Source organism: Camelus dromedarius, chromosome 1 (genome assembly GCF_036321535.1).
Source record: "Camelus dromedarius isolate mCamDro1 chromosome 1, mCamDro1.pat, whole genome shotgun sequence".
Classification (NCBI taxonomy): Eukaryota; Metazoa; Chordata; class Mammalia; order Artiodactyla; family Camelidae; genus Camelus; species Camelus dromedarius.
The window spans coordinates 39,066,600-39,085,815 of NC_087436.1; the positions used below are offsets into that span (position 1 = coordinate 39,066,600).

At 37.6% G+C, this 19,216-nt stretch overlaps 1 protein-coding gene and 1 long non-coding RNA gene across 3 annotated transcripts in view; one reads left to right on the plus strand and one right to left on the minus strand.

Moving 5' to 3' along the window:
• The window catches only part of LOC105093645 (uncharacterized), a 259,967-nt gene that overhangs the window by 87,411 nt on the left and 153,340 nt on the right, over positions 1-19,216 (plus strand). The window lies entirely within an intron of this gene.
• The window catches only part of SYNPO2 (synaptopodin 2), a 156,613-nt gene continuing 147,145 nt past the window's right edge, over positions 9,749-19,216 (minus strand). Inside the window, exon 5 of one of the 2 annotated variants that reach the window (XM_010985523.3) lies at positions 9,749-13,320. In XM_010985523.3, the coding sequence (XP_010983825.3) occupies positions 12,778-13,320 (543 nt within the window). In that variant the 3' untranslated portion in view covers positions 9,749-12,777. The remainder of the gene's footprint in view (positions 13,321-19,216) is intronic. The other variant, XM_064477746.1, reaches the window with a different exon arrangement.

Below are 19,216 nucleotides of genomic sequence, written 5' to 3' on the forward strand. Positions count from 1 at the left end.
AGCTGTTGATGGCTTTAAAAGCAGGGGAATAACCCTACATGCATTTTTGTAACATTATCCTGGCACCTGTAGGAGGAACAGATTGGAGATGTGGCAGCAAGGTACTTAGGACACGATTTCAGTGAAAGTCCATGAGGGCCTGATCCAATGCTGTGACAATGGTGGTGGTGGTAGGGCAGGTGGATAACCAGAGATCTAAGAGAGGGGAGTTTGTGGGGTCTGGTGATAGATGTGTTGAGTAAGTGTTAGGGTGAGGGGAAAACTAGGGCAGTGATTCCAGTCGTGGCTTAGGTATTTGGGTGGATGGAAACAGGCACTGAGTGGGACATGCAGGATAAGGAGCAGGCTTTGGGGGAAAAGGAAGTGAAGTCTCTTCTGAATCAATAATGTTTGAGAAATCACTCAAGTGGTAAAGTCTGGTGTGATTTAGGGCTGAAGCTGAAGGGATCATTGAGTTAGGCTTAAATATGGATTATCTGTCACCACCATGTAAGTGGTAACAATTTAGGTGGTTGTAATTGGGTTACTCAGGGAGAGCCTTCAGAGAAAGAAGGGCAGCGGCAGAGTTGGAGCACTGATATTAAGGACAGGCAAGGGCATTTACATATTTGTTCCGCTGGAAGTTTTGAAACCTGCTCCCCAGGTCAGATGGTACAAATGCTCCTGTAGCATTCTAAAGTGCTCCATCAGTTCCTTCTCTTCTCTGGCTAAGAAATATTAAGCTGCCTCCTGGTTAAATCCTACCTATCTTTTCAGATCCAGCTCAAATGTAATTTCCCCCATAGAGGATTGGGTGCCCCTGCTGTGTGTACTACATTCAGTACATATCACAGTTTATTTTAATTGGTGGTGGGGTTTTTTGTTGGTTTGTTTTTTTGTCTCCTCTACTCAGAAGCTTCATGAAGGCAGGGAATTATAGTTCCCATGCTAACTCCAGTGCCTGGCTCGTTATAGATGGTCAGTAAATAGTTTCTAAAGTGGTAACTGTGGGTGTAAGTGGGTGTCTGTAGGTGATTGTCTCTAGATAAGAGAGCTAAGTAGGGATCCAGTTAATTCCTCTGGGCGAAGTCCTTGCTGAGAAATAATCTCTACTTGGTGCCCAGTACATAATGTGATTTCTATAATGGCATTCATGATAAGAAAAGTTATTTTACTTCAGCAATAGAATTATCATTTATTAAAATCAGTGTTTAATAAATGCTGTCATGTAATGTGTGGAGATCTGTGTTTGCTTCCTTTTGGTTTTATTTAGAAATAAGTAGGATTTAACTATTTTCCAGGTACCAGGTCACTAATTCTTTCAATACAGAGACTAAAAGTTTGACTGTGGAATCAAACTGCCTAGATTTGTATCCTGAATCTGCCACTTACAAATGTGAGGTCTTGGGGAAGTAATTTGACCATTCTGTCCCTTAATTTCCTCATCTGTAAAATGTAAGTCACAACAGTAACTTCCATGTAGAGTGATTGTTTAGGGGATTGTATAACTTTATATGTAAACGAAGTCTGGCATATGGGAAGCAATACCAATGATTATTAGCTATTCTTACTGTTACCCGTGGTTCATTACTTTAAGAGCATTTTTCCACGGTAAAGCTTAAAATGTTCATGGTTAATATCAGTTCAATATGTTCAAACATAGAACTTTTTATTTTCTTTCCTGAATTTCTTTCTCACTTTAGTCTTCCCTCATCTCAGTAGAAATTATGCCATCCATCCAATGATTCAAGCCATAAAATCTAAAAATAAACTGTAATGCCTCCCTTTCTTTGTCTGCCCACGTCTAATACGTTTCCAAGACCAGGTGAGTCTATTTCCCAAATATAACTAAAATCTGTCTGTGTTTCTTCCATCTCTGGTGACTCCACTTTAACCATTGTTTGCCTAGACTCCTGCAAGGGCTTCCCAGCTGGTCTTCCTAATTTTACCCTTGCCCTTCTTCAATTCATTTCTGTCATTTTTAAATGCACAGGTCAGTCAGTTCCACTGGCTAGGAACCATTTCATAGCATCCTGTGGTTTTAGGAGAAAATCCAAATTCCTTATTATAACCTACAAAGCACGCAAAGCATTCCTGAGCTGTGATTGCCCCACCTCTCCAACCGTTTTCACCAAACGTTTCTCTCTGAACTACTATATAGCTATAGCCACATAAGCCTCTTTCTTCCCTTGATCATAGCAAGCCCTTTCTTGTCTACTAACTTGCTGTTCTCTCTGCCTGAAATGCTCTGCCTCTGCTTTTCACCAGGCCAGGCATCTTATCCTTAAGATCTTTGTTAGAATATCAAGTGCTTGAAGAAGGTTTTTCTGACCCCTCTTTCTAAGAAGGCCTTCCTCAGTTACTCTCTTTCATCCACTACTGGTTACTTCCCTGGCATTTATTGTTTGCTTGTTTTTGTTCTTGTTGTTGTTGTTGTTATCTGCATTTCTTGGTAGAAAAGCTCCATGAGGGCAGGAACCTTATTTACCTTTTTCACCACTGTGACCCCCTGTGCTTAGCAAAGTACCTGGCACAAAGAAATATAAAAAATACTTGTTGGGAGAACTAAAAGACTGAATGGAAGCTCTTTCCATTATGAATGAAGTATTATAGAAACGCAGAGGAGGGAGCTTAGAGAATGAGATGCTTTAATGAATGATATGAGCTCCTTCTTGAAGGATGAACAGGTTCACAGACTAGGAAAGGAGAAGGCATTTTAGACAGAGGGAAGCATAAGCTCAAACACACAAGGAAAGGAACATGAACAGCAGGGCTGTGGAGATGACTTATTCACCAGCTGGAGCAGTGGTGGCAGCTGGAGCAGGAAGCATAGATTGGTGCTTGAGAAGACAGAGCCAGGCCTTCAGGAAAAGGGAAGAGAAAACCATTTTGAAGAGTTTGAGTTGTTCAATATTAACAAACCTGAGTTTTAGAAATATGATTATAATAGAAAATAATGAAACTGGAGATAGATATAATATGATGCTATTGTAATAATCCAAGTAACAAATGATGAGGACCCACTCTTGCGTAGTAGCACAAGGAGTAGAGAAAAGTGCTTCTGTACTCCACTGGGCATTTCATCATAGCTAGGTCTCAACTTTCTGTGGGCAAAATGAGAGTTTTGACTAGATAATCACTATGATCCTTTTCAGCATGATCCCATACATGCCTTAGGATTTTTCTTTTGTTGTAAATTTATCTATCTAGTTTCCCAAACATGGAGAGGCCATGCCATCTACATCTTTTTGTGATGTATGTATAGATGAGTGCACATTGAGTGGGCTGTGAAACAGAAAGGCCCGAATTCAAATCCTTTATCTACCACTTTCTTCTGATATGACCCCTGTCAGTTATTTATGCATTCTGTGCCTCAGTTTCTTCATCTGTAAATGGGGATGTGAAGTAGTATCAACTGTACAAAGTTAGGAAGATTAAGAGACAGTGGAGTTAAAGTGTTTAGTATAGGGCTTGGTACTTTACCAGTATCTGTAAAGGGTAACTATCATCATCATCACTCTTGCTAACTAGTAGAGTACTTACCACCTAAAAAATACTTCATATATTCCTGATGAGTGATTGGATAAATGCAATGAAAGAGAATAATCATTCAAGTAAATTAGGCCAAATAAATCTCTATTAATTTTTTCTTGATTATTGAATAACTTTGTTGTTAATTCTATGAAAGTAGATAAGAAACAGCTAAGTCTCCAGTACAAATCTGCACCTTGCCATGTTTAGGACATTTTATTTGGATGAAATCAGAGCAGATCAGAAGAGTATGTAGCAGAATTGCTCAGGTTTTGTGGCACTTTTCCATTTTTTCCCCTCTTTTTGAAGATCCATAATAATTAAACTCTTGTGAATGTCTGTTTGTCATAATTTTTCACGTATCATCCTGTTGAAAGATTTTCACATCATTCTTGAGTTTGAACTGTTTTTGTGGATATAATAGACTGGCAATTTCCAGACTCCAGAGTTGCTTTAGTTAGAATGAGTTACTATTGTAGTCAACTCTGGCTTTTTCTGCTTTGCTCTTTTAGAAGCACACATTATTATACTTCTTCCATTACCACGTTCTCCTTCTCTCCATTTGGGGAGGATTTTGGAATGGAGATAATGATATAGTGCAACATAAAACTATCCCCTCAATTGCCAATGACATCATCTCTGTCTGTAGAACAGGAAGGGAGGAGGGTTGTTAACATGGGCAGTGTCTAGAACAACCTAACACTGTCTCAGGTCTATGCACATCAAGTGCCTTAAGAGCTTAAAATGGAATCAGTAGTACAGCAACATTCATGTTTGAAAACTGTGTTGTACCAAAGGTAGGATAATACTGCCATCTTAAATCTAGCAGATATTGGGTTAGAAAAGTTCTGTAATCAATTCTTTGAAGGAAGAATACAACTTTGAAAGGAAAAAGAACCTGGTGCTCATTTTGGCTTTTTAAATCCCTCCTATATTTGATTATATGGTCTCTAGGCCCCCTTCTCATTTTAATAGTCTATGAGTTTTGAAAATTTACCAAAGACATTCCTACTTTAGTTCTTAATCTATTAAAATAATTTTGGTATCAAAGTATTTTTAAGCATATTTAATTTTAAATGCTTTGAAATCAAGATTATTTAGCAAAGGATAAAATCTTAGATTATGCTGCAGGAAAAGAAGCTTATCATTTCAGTTTTCTGAGGCAGCATTACATTATGTGCCAAATGCAAATTTAAAAGAAGATTTATTCCTGTCAACTGGAAAATAAATGTTCCAAAATTGTAACCACATCTGTAACATATATGATGGCTTGGAGGAAGTTGGGTCATCCTAATGCTCGCTCAGCCATCACTGTCTTCCCAGAAATTAGAGAAGTGGGGCTGCTGGTGGTCACTCTTTCAGCAAAATTCCCTGTTGTCTGTTCTGTTGAAAGAGTTTTAAAGAGGAGGCCAGCTAGCAGCTGGTATGTGTTTGGGATGGGAATGTGAGATGAGGAGGAGTATGATGTAGGAGGAGGAGGCACGGTGGCAGAGAAAGGTGTGGGCAGTAATAGCGGAGGGAGGGGACACCTGGGGGGATTCTAGTGTTGACTGATTTATTACAAAGTGTTCAAGAAGGCACACCATGCCTCCTTTCTACAGGAAACATTTGACAGCTCTTTATGTCCTTCTTTCCTCAGGCCCTCCTCTCTCAAATACATCTTCCTCACTGCTGCCAAAATGAACTTCCTACCAAGAAAGCTAGATCAGGCCAATTCCTTGTTTTAAATCCTTTAAATGGCTCTCCATTGTTGACTAACAGCAGGAATAGGCAAACCATGGCCAATGGCCCAAATTTGGCCTGATGCCTATATTTGTACAAATAGTAAAGGTTACAAATAGTTTTTCCACTTTTAAGTGGCTGGAAAAAATTTTTTAATAATACTTGATGACTTGTGAAAATTATATGAAATTCCAATTACAATCTCCATAAATAAAATTTTATTAAGCTACATTCATTCACTTTTATATTAGCTGTGGCTACTTTTGTGGAGTTGAGTCGAAGCCCTATGATTCTTTAAACCTAAAGTATTTACTGTCTGGCGTTTTACAAAAAAAGAAGTTTACCCTTTTCTGTAGGATAAAATCCACTGCTTTTTGATTCTCACTTTATTATCCAGTAAGAACACAAAACTGCCTGGAGTTTATCAGCACTGTGCTGTGCCCTCTGTCTGGAATGGGCTTCCTCTCAGCTGTACTCAACCTCTACCAGTTACTCCCACTCAGTCTTTAAGACTCAACTCTGCCATGAATTCTTCCAAAAAGGCTTCTGTGAGAAGAGGACCCTTCCACCCCACACACAGCAATCCTCCCATCCTTGGGGTTGGATTTTTTTTTTCCTGCTGTTCTCATAATCTCTGTTTACAATCCTATCGGCATTCTTGTCTCCTTACATTATACCCTCTCTCAGCACTATCAGCTCCCTGGGGACGGAGACCACATTTTTTTCACTATTATTATCCCTAGCATGAAGCATTGTATATGGCCTTGAGTAGGTAAATGATAAAGCATTGCTGACTGATAAGTGAATGCATCCATCTCCCCATGACAGTAGTTCCAAGAGCTGCCAACAAAAGGACTTTATGTGACCTCGTCTAAAATGATGCATTCTAGAGGAATTACTAAATGTCCACCAATTGTGACATTCCATTCTTCCTCATCAGGCCATAGGCTATGGTGGGCCCATTTGTATTAGCTTTCCACTTAGGGGAAAGGATTCGAATTTGCTGTCCCTTTAAATCCAATTCTAGGTACACTTATTGTACCAAGGAAAAAAAGCATAACAGAAATATCATTCAATGTTTTTAAACCTGCTCAGGCTAATAAAATTTCATGTTTCCCTTTGTCAAAGAAATTTAAAATCAGGATGAGCATTACTTGCTGATCTGATAATTCTGCTATCTTCATTAAAATAACAATTTTCTTAGGTTAAAATCAAATCTTGCCATTGATAATTGGGGAAAATGCAAAGTTGGGCAGTTTAATGCCTGAAGGAAGATTTCTTACAGTGAATGCAATGCACATTTTATGGAAATATTTATGCCAAAAATATCAATGTCTTCATCGTAGTAAAATCATTTTTATACTTATGGCTAAAATTCACCCCCTCCCTTTCTTTTCTGTCTTGGTATGGCCCTCTTTTAATGTGCTTTGTTTTAAGAATAACTTTATAGCAGGGTACTGGTGAAATAAAAACGTGTTACGTGTTATTTTGCAACTAACTTCCTTGGGTAAAATATCTATAGAATTTTTTCATACCTCTGATTTTTTCCTACGTGATAGCACTTTGAACATATGGACCTTGAATAGTTAATTCTTCTTTCTTTCTCAATATCTTCTTTTTTATGCAAATGAGAAATCTAGTTACTTTCCTTATTCAGACATATTGTAGAAGAACCAGTTGAATCTTGATTAGAAACACTGTAAGATTTTCGAACACCGCCACTGGAGAACACTACAGGACATGAAACCTCTGCCCTCTTTTTAGTTGTTTTCTTTATCAAATTCATGCTAGACATGGGTCTTGGTTTAATTGAACATTGAACTCTGGCTGTTTTGTCACAAAATCAGAGTTCTTTTTCCTCTTCTCAGCCATCTAGTAAGTATCAACTTCAACAGATTAAAGGAATTTTGTATTGGTAATAATCAGAGCTGTAGTTACTGTAGATAGAAGTCAGAGAAGATATCATTGGGATTTAAGGACAAAATTTGACATAACTGGCATAAAGTTCCAAATAAAACCAAGTTTGGGAAAATAGGTAAACTCCCTCTCCTGTATGTATGTATGTATGTATGTATGTATGTATGTATCTCTAACATAGTATTCTTCTCTGTCCTATGTCCTGATCTGGCAGAAGGCTGTGGTAGGAATGAGATGCAGAAGAACAGGAAAAACTGCCTTTTGAAATGAGGCTAGTCCTGACAGGTCAGGGACCAGCCCTGGGGTGCTGCACAGCTGCTGTGGACTCCTGTCATGGATTTCTATGCTGCTTAAAAAATGGTTGCTTCATCCAAGTGCTAGTACGGGCAGTACAGTGTGTCTTCCCTAATTTAAGGACCCACTTTACTTAGCACATGCACTATACCTAGCAGAATACATCTATAACTCAGTTGTCTAAATGGATCATTTTTTCCCTAGAAAAAGTGATGCTGACAAAAGGCTTAGCAGGATCCTATCTCTCCCTCTGAATGTTCGTAGTAATGTAGACAGGGTTCTTCAAGGTCAGTTTGGGCTTAAGTAAGATTGTGCCTTTGTATACCCTGTTATAATTTACTTGGTAATTTAGGGCAAACCTCACATTTATTCAAATCATAATGGTGGGGCAGTCCTGCTCTGTAAAGCCTTTTCAGAGCCTCAAGTAAGAAATATAAATCTCAAAATTCTGACAAGGAGATAAAACTTTTTCTTCTTTCAGCAAGGTAGGAATAGAGGACAGTTTATGAAGAAGGGCAACAGAAAAGTCAAGGAGAAAGAAGCTACAGTATAGCAAATATTTGCTACAACGTTAGAGAGGAAAAAAATACCAGAACAAGATAAATTGGTGGCATTTCCTCTTTAAGTGCCCTTCATAAAGTTACTTGATTTTTATAGGGGAAATTGTCGAACTCTTTCTAGAAATATAAACTGTCACAGTTTATAAGGCTGTAAATGAAATGTCCCTTTGTGAAAAATACTGCTCCATTAACTTTGAGAAGTCACAGGTCTTATTTTCCAAAACCACTGAGGAAAAGAACTTTACACTAAATACTTCTGGTATTATGCAAACTTGGGAATCATTGACTAGTCCCTAAGCATCTTTGTTGCTGTCTTCCTGGTTACTAGCCAGGAAATTGGATTCTCCTTGCCTCAGGCCACCTGCTGGCTCCACGTGGAGATAACACTACCAACCTCTTGGCATGTTTTGAAATTTATGTTTACTGAATGCTAGGAGTTCCTAAGAGAAAAGGGGCTTTTTCTATGGCATTAGCATTTTCAGACATGTGAACAAAAAAAGAGCAAAGAATGTCCCTCATCATCCAGTTATACAAAGGGTTAAGTCAAAATCCACTGCAGTCAGCCCACTGACAGGAGAGTGCACTCAGAGTGGGGAATACAGGATGGAGAAAATGGGATGAGGCATTCTGTGCTTTGGATAAACAAACCCCCAGGTTAGTTAAGATACATATCTCAGGAAGAGTTTCAGTGACCCCTGCTTCTTGCAGAAAAGCACTGAAATCATTAATGTGAGCTATCTGTTCTATGTGATTAGCAGTAATATTTCACCAAGATGCATGCTTGACTACCCATATTTTCTAGCCAAAAATTTCATATATTTACTGGCTCCTCCCTTGCCTCTTCAAAGCAGTTTCTCAGAGCTACTGAGAGGCTGCCTCCCGGGTTCTAGTCCTTAATAACACCCCGAATAAAACTGAAACTCACAACTCTATGTTGTGTGTTTTTCTTTAAGTTGACAGACAATACAGTGCTACTATCTCTTGTCATTTTAATCTTTAAAACGGTCCTCATTTTTGAAGAATGTTTCAAGTGCTGGCCCTTTAAAAATATTTTTTATCAGAAGGCCAAAAACAGCCATTTTATTCATAATTAAAAAAAAAAAAAAAAGAAGTGTCAAAAAGCTGTTCTGCATGATGTCATTGACCAGGGAGCTCACATTCCAACTGGTGGTTTTAATAGTATGCAGGAAGAGCCAAAGGCGCTTTTTAAAAGTTTTACTTAAACATGTTTTATTATAATGAAGTCTTCATTTTAATTGAGGTCCAGGTTGGGGCAGTCTAAAGAGGACAAGCAACTGAAAGCACTGGAATGACAAACATAGTAGATTCTCTCAGTCCAGAATGGTTTTAGAAATTCACCCAACACATTATCAAGTTATATTACCATTGGCTATGCTTGTGCTTAGGACTGATTTTCAATATACTATGGAAGAAAAAATTAATAAAGAATAACATTAAAATAATATTAAGTTAGAAAGGAATACTATTATGATATTAAGATATGGATCCAAAGCCTCTTAACTTACATGTGAAATTGATCATATTTTGAGGTAAGTGGTTTTTTCAGTTTTTAAATGTTACAGTTAAAATGCTATCAATCAGCATGAAATTGTTTTGATGTGTCTGGAAGCTGATACCATAGAAACTAAAATTTTAAAATATGTAGTTGATAAGATTAACTCTTTGGAATGAAGACTAATTCAAAACAATTTTTTTACAAGGAAAACATGAAAAGGCTCTTTAAGTTGATTTGCAAGTTAATTTTTATTACTAACACAATTTTGATTTTCAGTATGCATCTTTCAAATACAGTCTTTTGGGATAAACAAAGGTGGAAATGTTAAACTAGTTAGCAGGAGAACATAGTCTATTTTAATAGAAAAATGTGGACAGTATAGATACTTCTACTTTGAATAGAAATCAATGTGAAAATCTACTTTCTATTAAAAACAAACATTTCTTCGGTTCCTCTCTAATTATAATAACTGAGACTATTTGCTGTAATTTTTCATCTAAAGTTTCAACTCATTAGTATATATATGTGCTTGACCCCTAAAAGTGTGGCCCTTTCTAATGTGAGTGATGGGGCCAAAATGTAAAAGAGACATATTCAAAGATAAATTGACTAGAATTGTGCAATAATCAAACTCAAAATATAAGACAGTATTTAAATCATCTTAAAAATGGACACTTCACACACATGCAATGATACAGTATTTAAACTCAAGATGGAAAAAAGTTACCAAATTAGTGTACTTTTAGAGAGTGTTTTTAATCCATGGTAGAACAGAACTCTTTCTACCTATGTGATTGCTACTAGTAGAAAAATGCCTCACAACACATGTGGTATACATTTACAAAGCAACAGCTCTTCTCTCAAAAGGCTATTATTTGGAATACAAGACAAACATCATATTTTTGTGAGAACAGTAGTTCTCTAAGTATTCTCAATAGGAATCCGGTATCAGCGTGGCAGAATTAGCTCAAACATTAGCTTGAATGTTAGCAATCTAACTTTACTCCTTTTCAAGTAAACTGGAGATAATTACCCATACATTTTGTGATGATTTGACAATGACACTTTTGCTTTTCAGAATTATATCTGCAAAATATGACTTCTTGAATCATTGATTTCTAATAAAAATATGACATTCATTTCCTTGTGAATGAAAAATGTACAACTTTCCTGCCATGTATTGTCTTTTTCTTGGTGCCTAGAATAAATTCAGATAGCTTAATACAATGATTATTTTGATCTAGTGCATGCAAAGAGGGGGATGGCTGTTTAATAATAATAATCTTTAAGTTTGAAATGTCTGTTTCTCTCTATTTTTGGTCTAGTGAAAGTTTTAATGAACAATATAATGCATATCAATTTCTAGAATTGCAGTATCTAAAATGTAAGGATAAAAGGAAGTAACTTCTAGCATTTATAAAAATAAAACAACATAACAGGATATGATCCTGGCTCACAAATCTTCCTGCTAAACCCCCCATATCTTAAAACATTGACACCAGAATGATTGGACCACTATAATAAAGTTTGAAACAAGTAAGTATTTTATGTGGGGGATTTCTGAGAATTCCTAAGAGAATAATGAAATACCAGGCATTATTTTTTTTAGAAAGTCTTTAGGAATCAATTATTATATCTTACAATTTGAGAGAATTATTGCTATATCAATTTAAGATAATTTAGCAATATAACCTTAGAAAGTACTCATCTTTTCTTTTCTCAGTAGCTAAACAAGCTAGTATCTGGGTGATTCCATTACTAATACAACTTACTGTGATTTCTTCAGCTTTTTATTTTCTTGTTTCCAAGGGATTACTTGTATCTTGGCAATTTTTTAAAATTTTAATCTGTGAAAGAGACCATGATAGTGATAAATTCAAGAGTTAAAAAGTAAAACAAAGCAAAATATTTTAAAACCTAAGAAAGTTGTGAATACTCAAGGTGTTTTTATTTTAAAATATTCTCAATACTCACTTATAATGTAAAATACTTTGAACTTCCTTGTATTTAGTACTTTGGGGGTATGGCAGTGAGGAGCAGGTGTTTGACTAATTGTCTTACGGTCTTGCTAACAAGGGATGGGTCATGGAATTGTCCAAGCAACTGCTTAACTTCTTTTGAACATCCTAATGATGGCTTTCTAAAGAAGCACCACTTGTTGCATAGGCTTCTGCAGCATGCTTTCTATAACTAAGTAAATGGTCATGACCTACAGTTGCATAATAACAGACACATCCATCTACCACTTCCTTAAATCCACTAATAGCTTTTTTCTTCACATCAACCCTCACTCCACGTAACACATATCACAAAACCTACTGCCCAACAATTCTTCTTGGACCTTTAATGATACATGAAGTGACACCAATGACCTAATCCACCCCTAACCTTAATCTCATATTTCTGTGATGAGCAACAAAAATGAATAATGCATCAAAAGTCATTCTACTAATGAGAGAATCTCAGAATATCAGAGCTGTTCATGATATAAGAGATTAAATAATCTGATCTTCTCATCTGACAAATGAGGACACCTGAACCCAGAGTCTATTCCTGTCTCAGGCTGCTGACTTTGAATAGATTAAAAATAAATCCTATACCTAAACCTTTCTGTTCCCTACACATTACACCATTTACCTTCTGAAATGTATAACTGTCTTACTCTCAAATATTTCTTTCTTTCTGAGAAGTCTATATATCAAGTCTAAAAACAAATCTGAATTTTACAGATTTTTAAAAGTATTTCAGAGAAATGCTTAAAATAACAGCATGAAAATCCTTTTTAAAGGAATTATTATTTACTGGTATACTCCCATTGGAAACTTCTCCCATCTTATATTCCTTGCTGTTACTGCTGATGAAAATTAGCATATCCTATTTCATTAATTCTATCCTAGACTGAGGCACATACAAGAAAATACGTAGTTTCAATTGAGAGAGTTTAGTTGCCTAGACTATCTCATATTAATGAAGTAAAGGGAATTAAGACTATGAATTACATATAAGTGCCATCAATGCATAAAATGAATTTTTCTTCAAATTCTCTATGCATCAGCAGAAAAGGAAGTGATTCACTCTCACATGTGCATACACACACATACACACACATACACTCACACACACACAAACTTGGATAAATGATCTATGAGAACAAGCCAAGATCAAAAGTGAATTTAAATCTTTTGGAAAAGTCAAAAATACTGGAAAGAAACGTTTTTTTTAAATTATTGTAAGTGGCACAATCAGTTCTTTTAACTTTTATGTTTGGCGTCTCCATCCCCTTGGGTGTGGGTTATAGTTGCAATTGGCTACTGAAAGACAGTAATCAGACCTAGTCTCCATGGACATTATTTCAGAATCATTTCTGGAAGGCTGCCTGTAATACTCATATGGCACCTGTGAACCATATTGGGAGTTGGTGGGCATATTGTTACTGGGTAGGGATGCAACATTATACTCTTGCCTTCCAAATGAGCCCATATTGGCCTTCTGGGTTTGGGGAACATAGGCCAGTCTTTCATTCCACTCTTTTGGCGGCCCTGGAAGCACCTTCCTCTGAGCTGCGGAGACCACATTTGCCACAATGGATTCCTGGATGTTTCTGGGTGTAAAGGCATCATCCACTAGACCAAGAGGAGACTTGGCTGCTGCTTCCCAAGGAGTTAGTCTCTTGTTTGCTTTCTCTAGCCCATCAGTTGGTTTGCTAGAGTAGCTATAAGCAGGCTGAAATACCCAAGGAGATGCTGTAGAGATGATGGGCGGTACTGGTCTTCCGGGAAGAGAAAGAGAGCGTTCAATCTCCTGGAAATAATGAAAATGTTAAAATATCTCATTCATTTTGGTTTATTCTGATTGACTGTTATTCCAAAGTATTTTCCACACCATTGCCAAGCACTGTAAAAATCAAATCTCCACAATGCTTAGTCCTAAAGCCAAGATAGGCTGCCTTTGCCTAGTATATTATCAACTCTGGTCTGGGACTTGGCCCTCACTTGGAACTTCCTCCTTGCTCTCCTTTTCTGAACCCATAGCTCCAATTGCTACCATCTTTCTTAGGTATAACCACCATGGCAAGGGCCCTGTCATCACTGAGAGCCACCCTTACTTCTGTCTGCCGTCCAGGTATTCATGGCTACATTCACAGCCCACCCTCATTCTAGTCCTATTCTCCTGGTACAAAAGAAATATAACATATTGGTAACTCCAGAAACAGACCATAAGCTGCTGGGCTTTGTACTTTTCTCAGGTGACTTTTAATCTGTTATCTTATTTTGATCCACAGAATATAGAGAAAAACAAACAAAAGCTACTTAGATGTATTTAATGTTGCCAGTCTGATGACATAGATGGCCTTTTCTGTCTTAGTTCTATGTATGTACTGATGAAGATCATATGGATCTTTTCTGAGTGTGGTATACTCCCCTTGTCTCTAAAGGAAACACTCCAGCTGTTTGTTTCATTTGTCCTTTCCTTCCTTTTGTGTGTATTTCATTGAGAGTGTGTGTCCCTGCAACATTCCTTTGTGTATGCTAAATGTTTAGTTTGTTTAATATGCAGAAATATAATTTATTGAAATCTCCTGTATTCTCTTCTTTTACCCCTTGTGTATCTCCAGGAATCTTGAAATCTGGTTATCTACATTATTTCCTTACACACTCCCAACTGCGTAAGACTCTTAGACAAACTCCTGGCAAAAAATAGTAAAGGCACACTTAGGAAAATGAATCAACTTTGAAAGTATCAAGAGGTGGATGGGTATAGCTCAGTGGTAGAGCACATGCTTAGCAAGCACAAAGTCCTGGGTTCAATACCCAGTACCTCCATTAAAAAAAAAAGTTCAAAACATTATTGAATGATATTGTAATAACAAAGACATCAGGGATTGTTTTTTCAGCTAAGGTATAAACATTAATCAGTTGAATGTTGCGGGGAAGAGTAAAACTTTGAAGTATACTCTTGAAAGAGTAAGTCAAAGTTTTCTGAGGAGAAATTTAGAATAGCACTGAAGTTAAAAAAAAAAAACTCCCGTAGAATACACATATGCCATATATAGTAGTAGTGTAGAGTATGAAGGAAGAATGTGCAATGACCTCAGTGAACGAAACGACTGTTAACTCTTTCACGTACTGCTCAGACTGCCAAACGTGCCTTCAGACTCCTTTAAGTGCTAACAATAGAATAAAATTACAAATTGTCTTAGGTTAGAGATGCAAATGTGGTATAAATAAATAGTTCTTTAGGTACGTTGTTCTTTCTGTTTGTGCCAAAAATATTGCAGGCGCCTATTCTCTGCCTGCACCAAAACCCCTAATTCTAATGTATTTCCTCAAAGCAATTCTCAACATCTTGTTCTTTGGTGCCATTTCCTTCTGTCCATTTCTGGCCCGAGGCTCATGCTGTTCTCTGTTCGGCTGGCTAAACATGTTGAATTGGTTATTTTTTGTGTATTATGTATGATGTGTCATCAGAATGCTTCTTTATTTTTGTCTCCTATTACCCTTTAAATGTTTTTAATGAAAGAATGTTTTTCACTGCTGCCAAAAACTTAACAGGTCCTGTGACATTCTGCTTCCTTTTAGAAATGGTCCTATGTCACCTTAAGTTACCGAAACCACTTTATTTCAACATAGAATATCCAAGCCTTTGGAATAACAAACTCCAGTCTCCACTTAGAGTTAAATCTCTCCTTCCCCAACCGGGGCCCTTTCCAGGAGGATCACTTTCCTTCAGGGAAGGCACTGTGGTTGGCTTCTTCATGCTTTCCTCTTTGTCTCTTAGCTTGCTAACCCTGACTTCTGGCCCCCTGGAGTTAGAGTGCAAGGATTGAAAAAAAAAAAAAAGGGCAGAAGGAAATTTTTACTTGGTTTGGTAACATCATATTCTGGCTTTTCACTCTCAGAGTCAGGTAGGCCCAGAGAAGGAAACTTTTGAAGAATATTTGAGGATTCCTATCACTGGGGACATCTTGTCTGTAGTCCTTGATTCATGCCGATTCATCTCTGTTCCAGGGGTTAACTTGGAAGTCAATCTGCACCACCTAGAAAGCTGTCTTCATACACCTTTAGCAACTAGAGTCTGTTTGCACCCGTGGAAAGGCCCTAAGACGACCCCTTGCTCTCCCTTGCTCCTGGCCTGGTTTACAGCTCTGGTCTACAGGGAACATTCACATCATTTGAATGTTAGGAGCGGAGCTGTGAATTTCCTGATTCAGTGCCAAAACTGTTTGTCAGCCCAACTCTCATTCTACAGACAGATATCCTAAGAGGGAGTCAGACTTCAGTCCACTCTGACCTCCCATCCATCCTGCTGACATCTGGTATCAAGTTCTCTAAGAAGCCACTTTTCTCACAAAGCTGGAGGTGAGTGGGTAGGGCTCCTCTGTTCCACCTACTCCAAACGCACACTCTGAGCTTCAGCACTGCAGAATTCCTCCTCACAAAATCCTCTTCCCTTGCCAGACTCTGACCCCCTTTAATAACATGGACCTAACTAAGGGGTTTAAGAATTGTGGAAGTGGTTTGCTATTCTTTGAACATGCCAAGGACACTTATGTCTACTATTTTCTTTGTAAAGTCAGTATTTTAATTTGGAACTTCACTTCAGCGTGCAGCATCTCATATTTGATGGCCTTAGGGGGGAACTTTGACTATACTATCCTGTTATAGAACATTATCAGCTTTATTAGAGCATAGAGTTCTCTTATTTTTCTTTTAAAAAAAAAACATAGACTAAAAATAGAATGAACATTTTTGTAGGCTAAAAATAGAATGAACCTTTTTTTCTACTAATTAATTTTGAGAAATTTCTCTAATAACTTCAAATAGTCTTAAGAGTTGAACCTTCTACCTCACCCAGGCCTTCTTTGCTCTAGAGAAGGGGGTTCACTCATTGACAGGGCATCTCAGTCCTTAAGCTCTAATTGTTGAGAACTCCTTCTTTCCAGTGAACCAAACTTTGCCTCCCATAACTTTACCCCACTGATCCTGATAACACAGAATACATCTCCTTACATTCATATTCAGCCTTTTCTTCCCACATTCCCAGTTGCTTCCACCCTCCTGGAACACCTTCACCTTCCTGTTGCTATCCTTCACTTTTCAAACTAAAGAGAAAGAACATCTGTGATGTTCATTCTCTCAAGTTTTCTGTATCCTTCTTCCCCTAGTTTGTTAGGTAAAGCTAATATAGATATAATATTTTGATCTCCTTAAGTAGATGGTACGTATGTAAACACAAACACCAAAAGCAAACTCAAAAAGATGTCATTCAAACTGACTGAGGGGTTATGTCTTCTGGCAGGTGGCACAGTTAATATTGCATGTGCCAACAGTCTGTGTGTATTTAGAGCAGTGTATCATTTAAATGTTGCACCCATGAGAATACATGTCAGTCTTTAGCTGGTCCAATATAATGCATGCAATATTAGGCGGCAAATATTCTCACAGAACTCATGAATCACCTGATGTTACATATTCCCGCTGAAAGGATAAATACAAAGGAGGCATTTTCCTACCTCTGCCTTCAAAAATAGCTAACACTAGTATATCACATACTAAGTGCCACGTGGTGGGTGCTGATTGCTTTACATGGAGTATTTCATACAGTCCTCATGACAACCCCATGAAGTAGGCACCTTTATGGGTCTCTATTTTCCAGATGAGAACAGTGAGACTTAAACAGGGTAAGTAATTTCCTCAAGGGTAGAAAGCTAGTAAGTTCTGGAGCAGGGGGAGTTGAACCCAGGGAGTCTTGTATCAAGGATCTTAATTGAATACATATTGCACTACACTTGCATTGAAATTATTTTGGAAGAACATCTGTTCAAAAAAGATTTGAATCCAAGCAAACTAAATAGGAGATGTTAGAAATTTTGGAAAAGGTCACTGAAATTTTGATAACATTTGGATTAATTAATACTGGCACTTTGCCATTTGTCACAGGAACAAGTAGGCGCCAGTGCATAGGGAATACATCCCACATAGATGCACTCCTCTCTATGAAGATGAGACACAGGGCACTCTGTATTCAAGTCAGCTGAAAAGCCCAGAGGAGCTGGGGGCTTTCTCCACTTACCATAAAACATCTTTCATGTCAATTAGATGTTGACTTAGCCACATAGCTTGTTAATGAAGCTGCTTAGTTAGCTTCCTTGTTAAACTGGTAACCAATTTAACTGGCAGGAAACACTTGACATTTTAAAAAAGGAAGGGTCATCTGAGGCTTACCTAGAACAAAGAAGTGAATTCTAAAGCAATGCAAATAGCCCTAGAAGCCAAGGAAGTTTAAAGTGATTTATATTTTGAAGTTTAAACTGTTTAATACCATAAACCTTAAAAGCTAAAAAATTCTCTTGGTTGAAATCCTGCTTACACATGCACAGTAGAGTCTCCAGCTGACACGTTATTTCAACTCCTTCGACTCGCATCTTCTCTAACCACACGTGATCAGTAAATATTCATCACAGACATACACTCTACCATAAGTGGATTCTAATAAAAGCCAACAGGAATAAATAGCATTTCTTTTGCCCTTTAAATCACTGATTAGAATTTCTACAAAGCAGAGGCCCATGAAGGGGCACATGGATAGAAGAAAGCACCAGACATTCTCCACTTTTCCATTTGCTCAGGTCAGAATCTTTGGAGTGATTGTTGACTCTCCCCCATCTCTTACACCCCACACCTGAAATGTCAGCACTAACTTTAAAATACATCCAGCGTCTGACCACTCCTTACAACCTCCACTGGTACCATCCAGGGCTAACCCATAATACTCTCTTTCCTGGATTATTGCTATAGTCTCATAGTTTCCCTAGTTCATCCTTCCTCCTTTACTCTATTCTCAATATGGCAGCCAAGATTATCCTATTAAAACCTAAGTCAGATTATGTCATGTAGTCCTCTGTTTAAAACTCTTGTCATGACTTCTCATTTCAAAACAGGAAATGACACACAAGGCCCTACAAAATCTGCTGTTTTCACCACTCCGTATGTCTCTGATTTCACCTCTGCTGGTCTCTCCCTCTCACTTTGCTCCAACCACACTGGCCTCTTTGCTGTTCTTTGAACAGATCAGTTATACCCTCACCTCAGGACTTTTATGCTTGCTGATCCTCTGCCTGAAACACAGTACTCCAGATAACAGCATGAGCCTACTTCATTTCCTTCAGGCCTTACTCAAATATCATAGGATCACTGTTTGGTTATGCTCAATCTCTCTCTCTCTCTCTAAAATTTTTTATCCCCCTATCCTCCCCTTAGGTTTATACCTATGTAACATAATAAGTATTTTATTTAATTATTTTGTTTGTCTGATTCTCCCCACTAGAATTTACCTCCATCTAAAGAAAAGGTTATTGTTTTTTTCACTAAGACATCCCTTTAATTAGGAAATTTGGTTATCTTCACCAAACTTTTTGGTCATGTCCTAAGATGTAGCCCTTCTCACGTGTCAGTTACATGTGGTGAGAGACCCACATAGGTAGACCCATCCCTGTCACCCCCAGTACGTACACACCAACATGCAGGCCAAGACACATTTGGCAAAACAGATAGGGTTAATCAACATTTACAAACAAATCAATTTTTCTAAACAGAGAGAAGATTTGTAACATGTAAGTAAATGATTTACACTTAAGTCAGTGGAAGTGTGAGGATTTTAAACTACTTTGATTCCCCAAATGAGAAAAGTCGTAGAA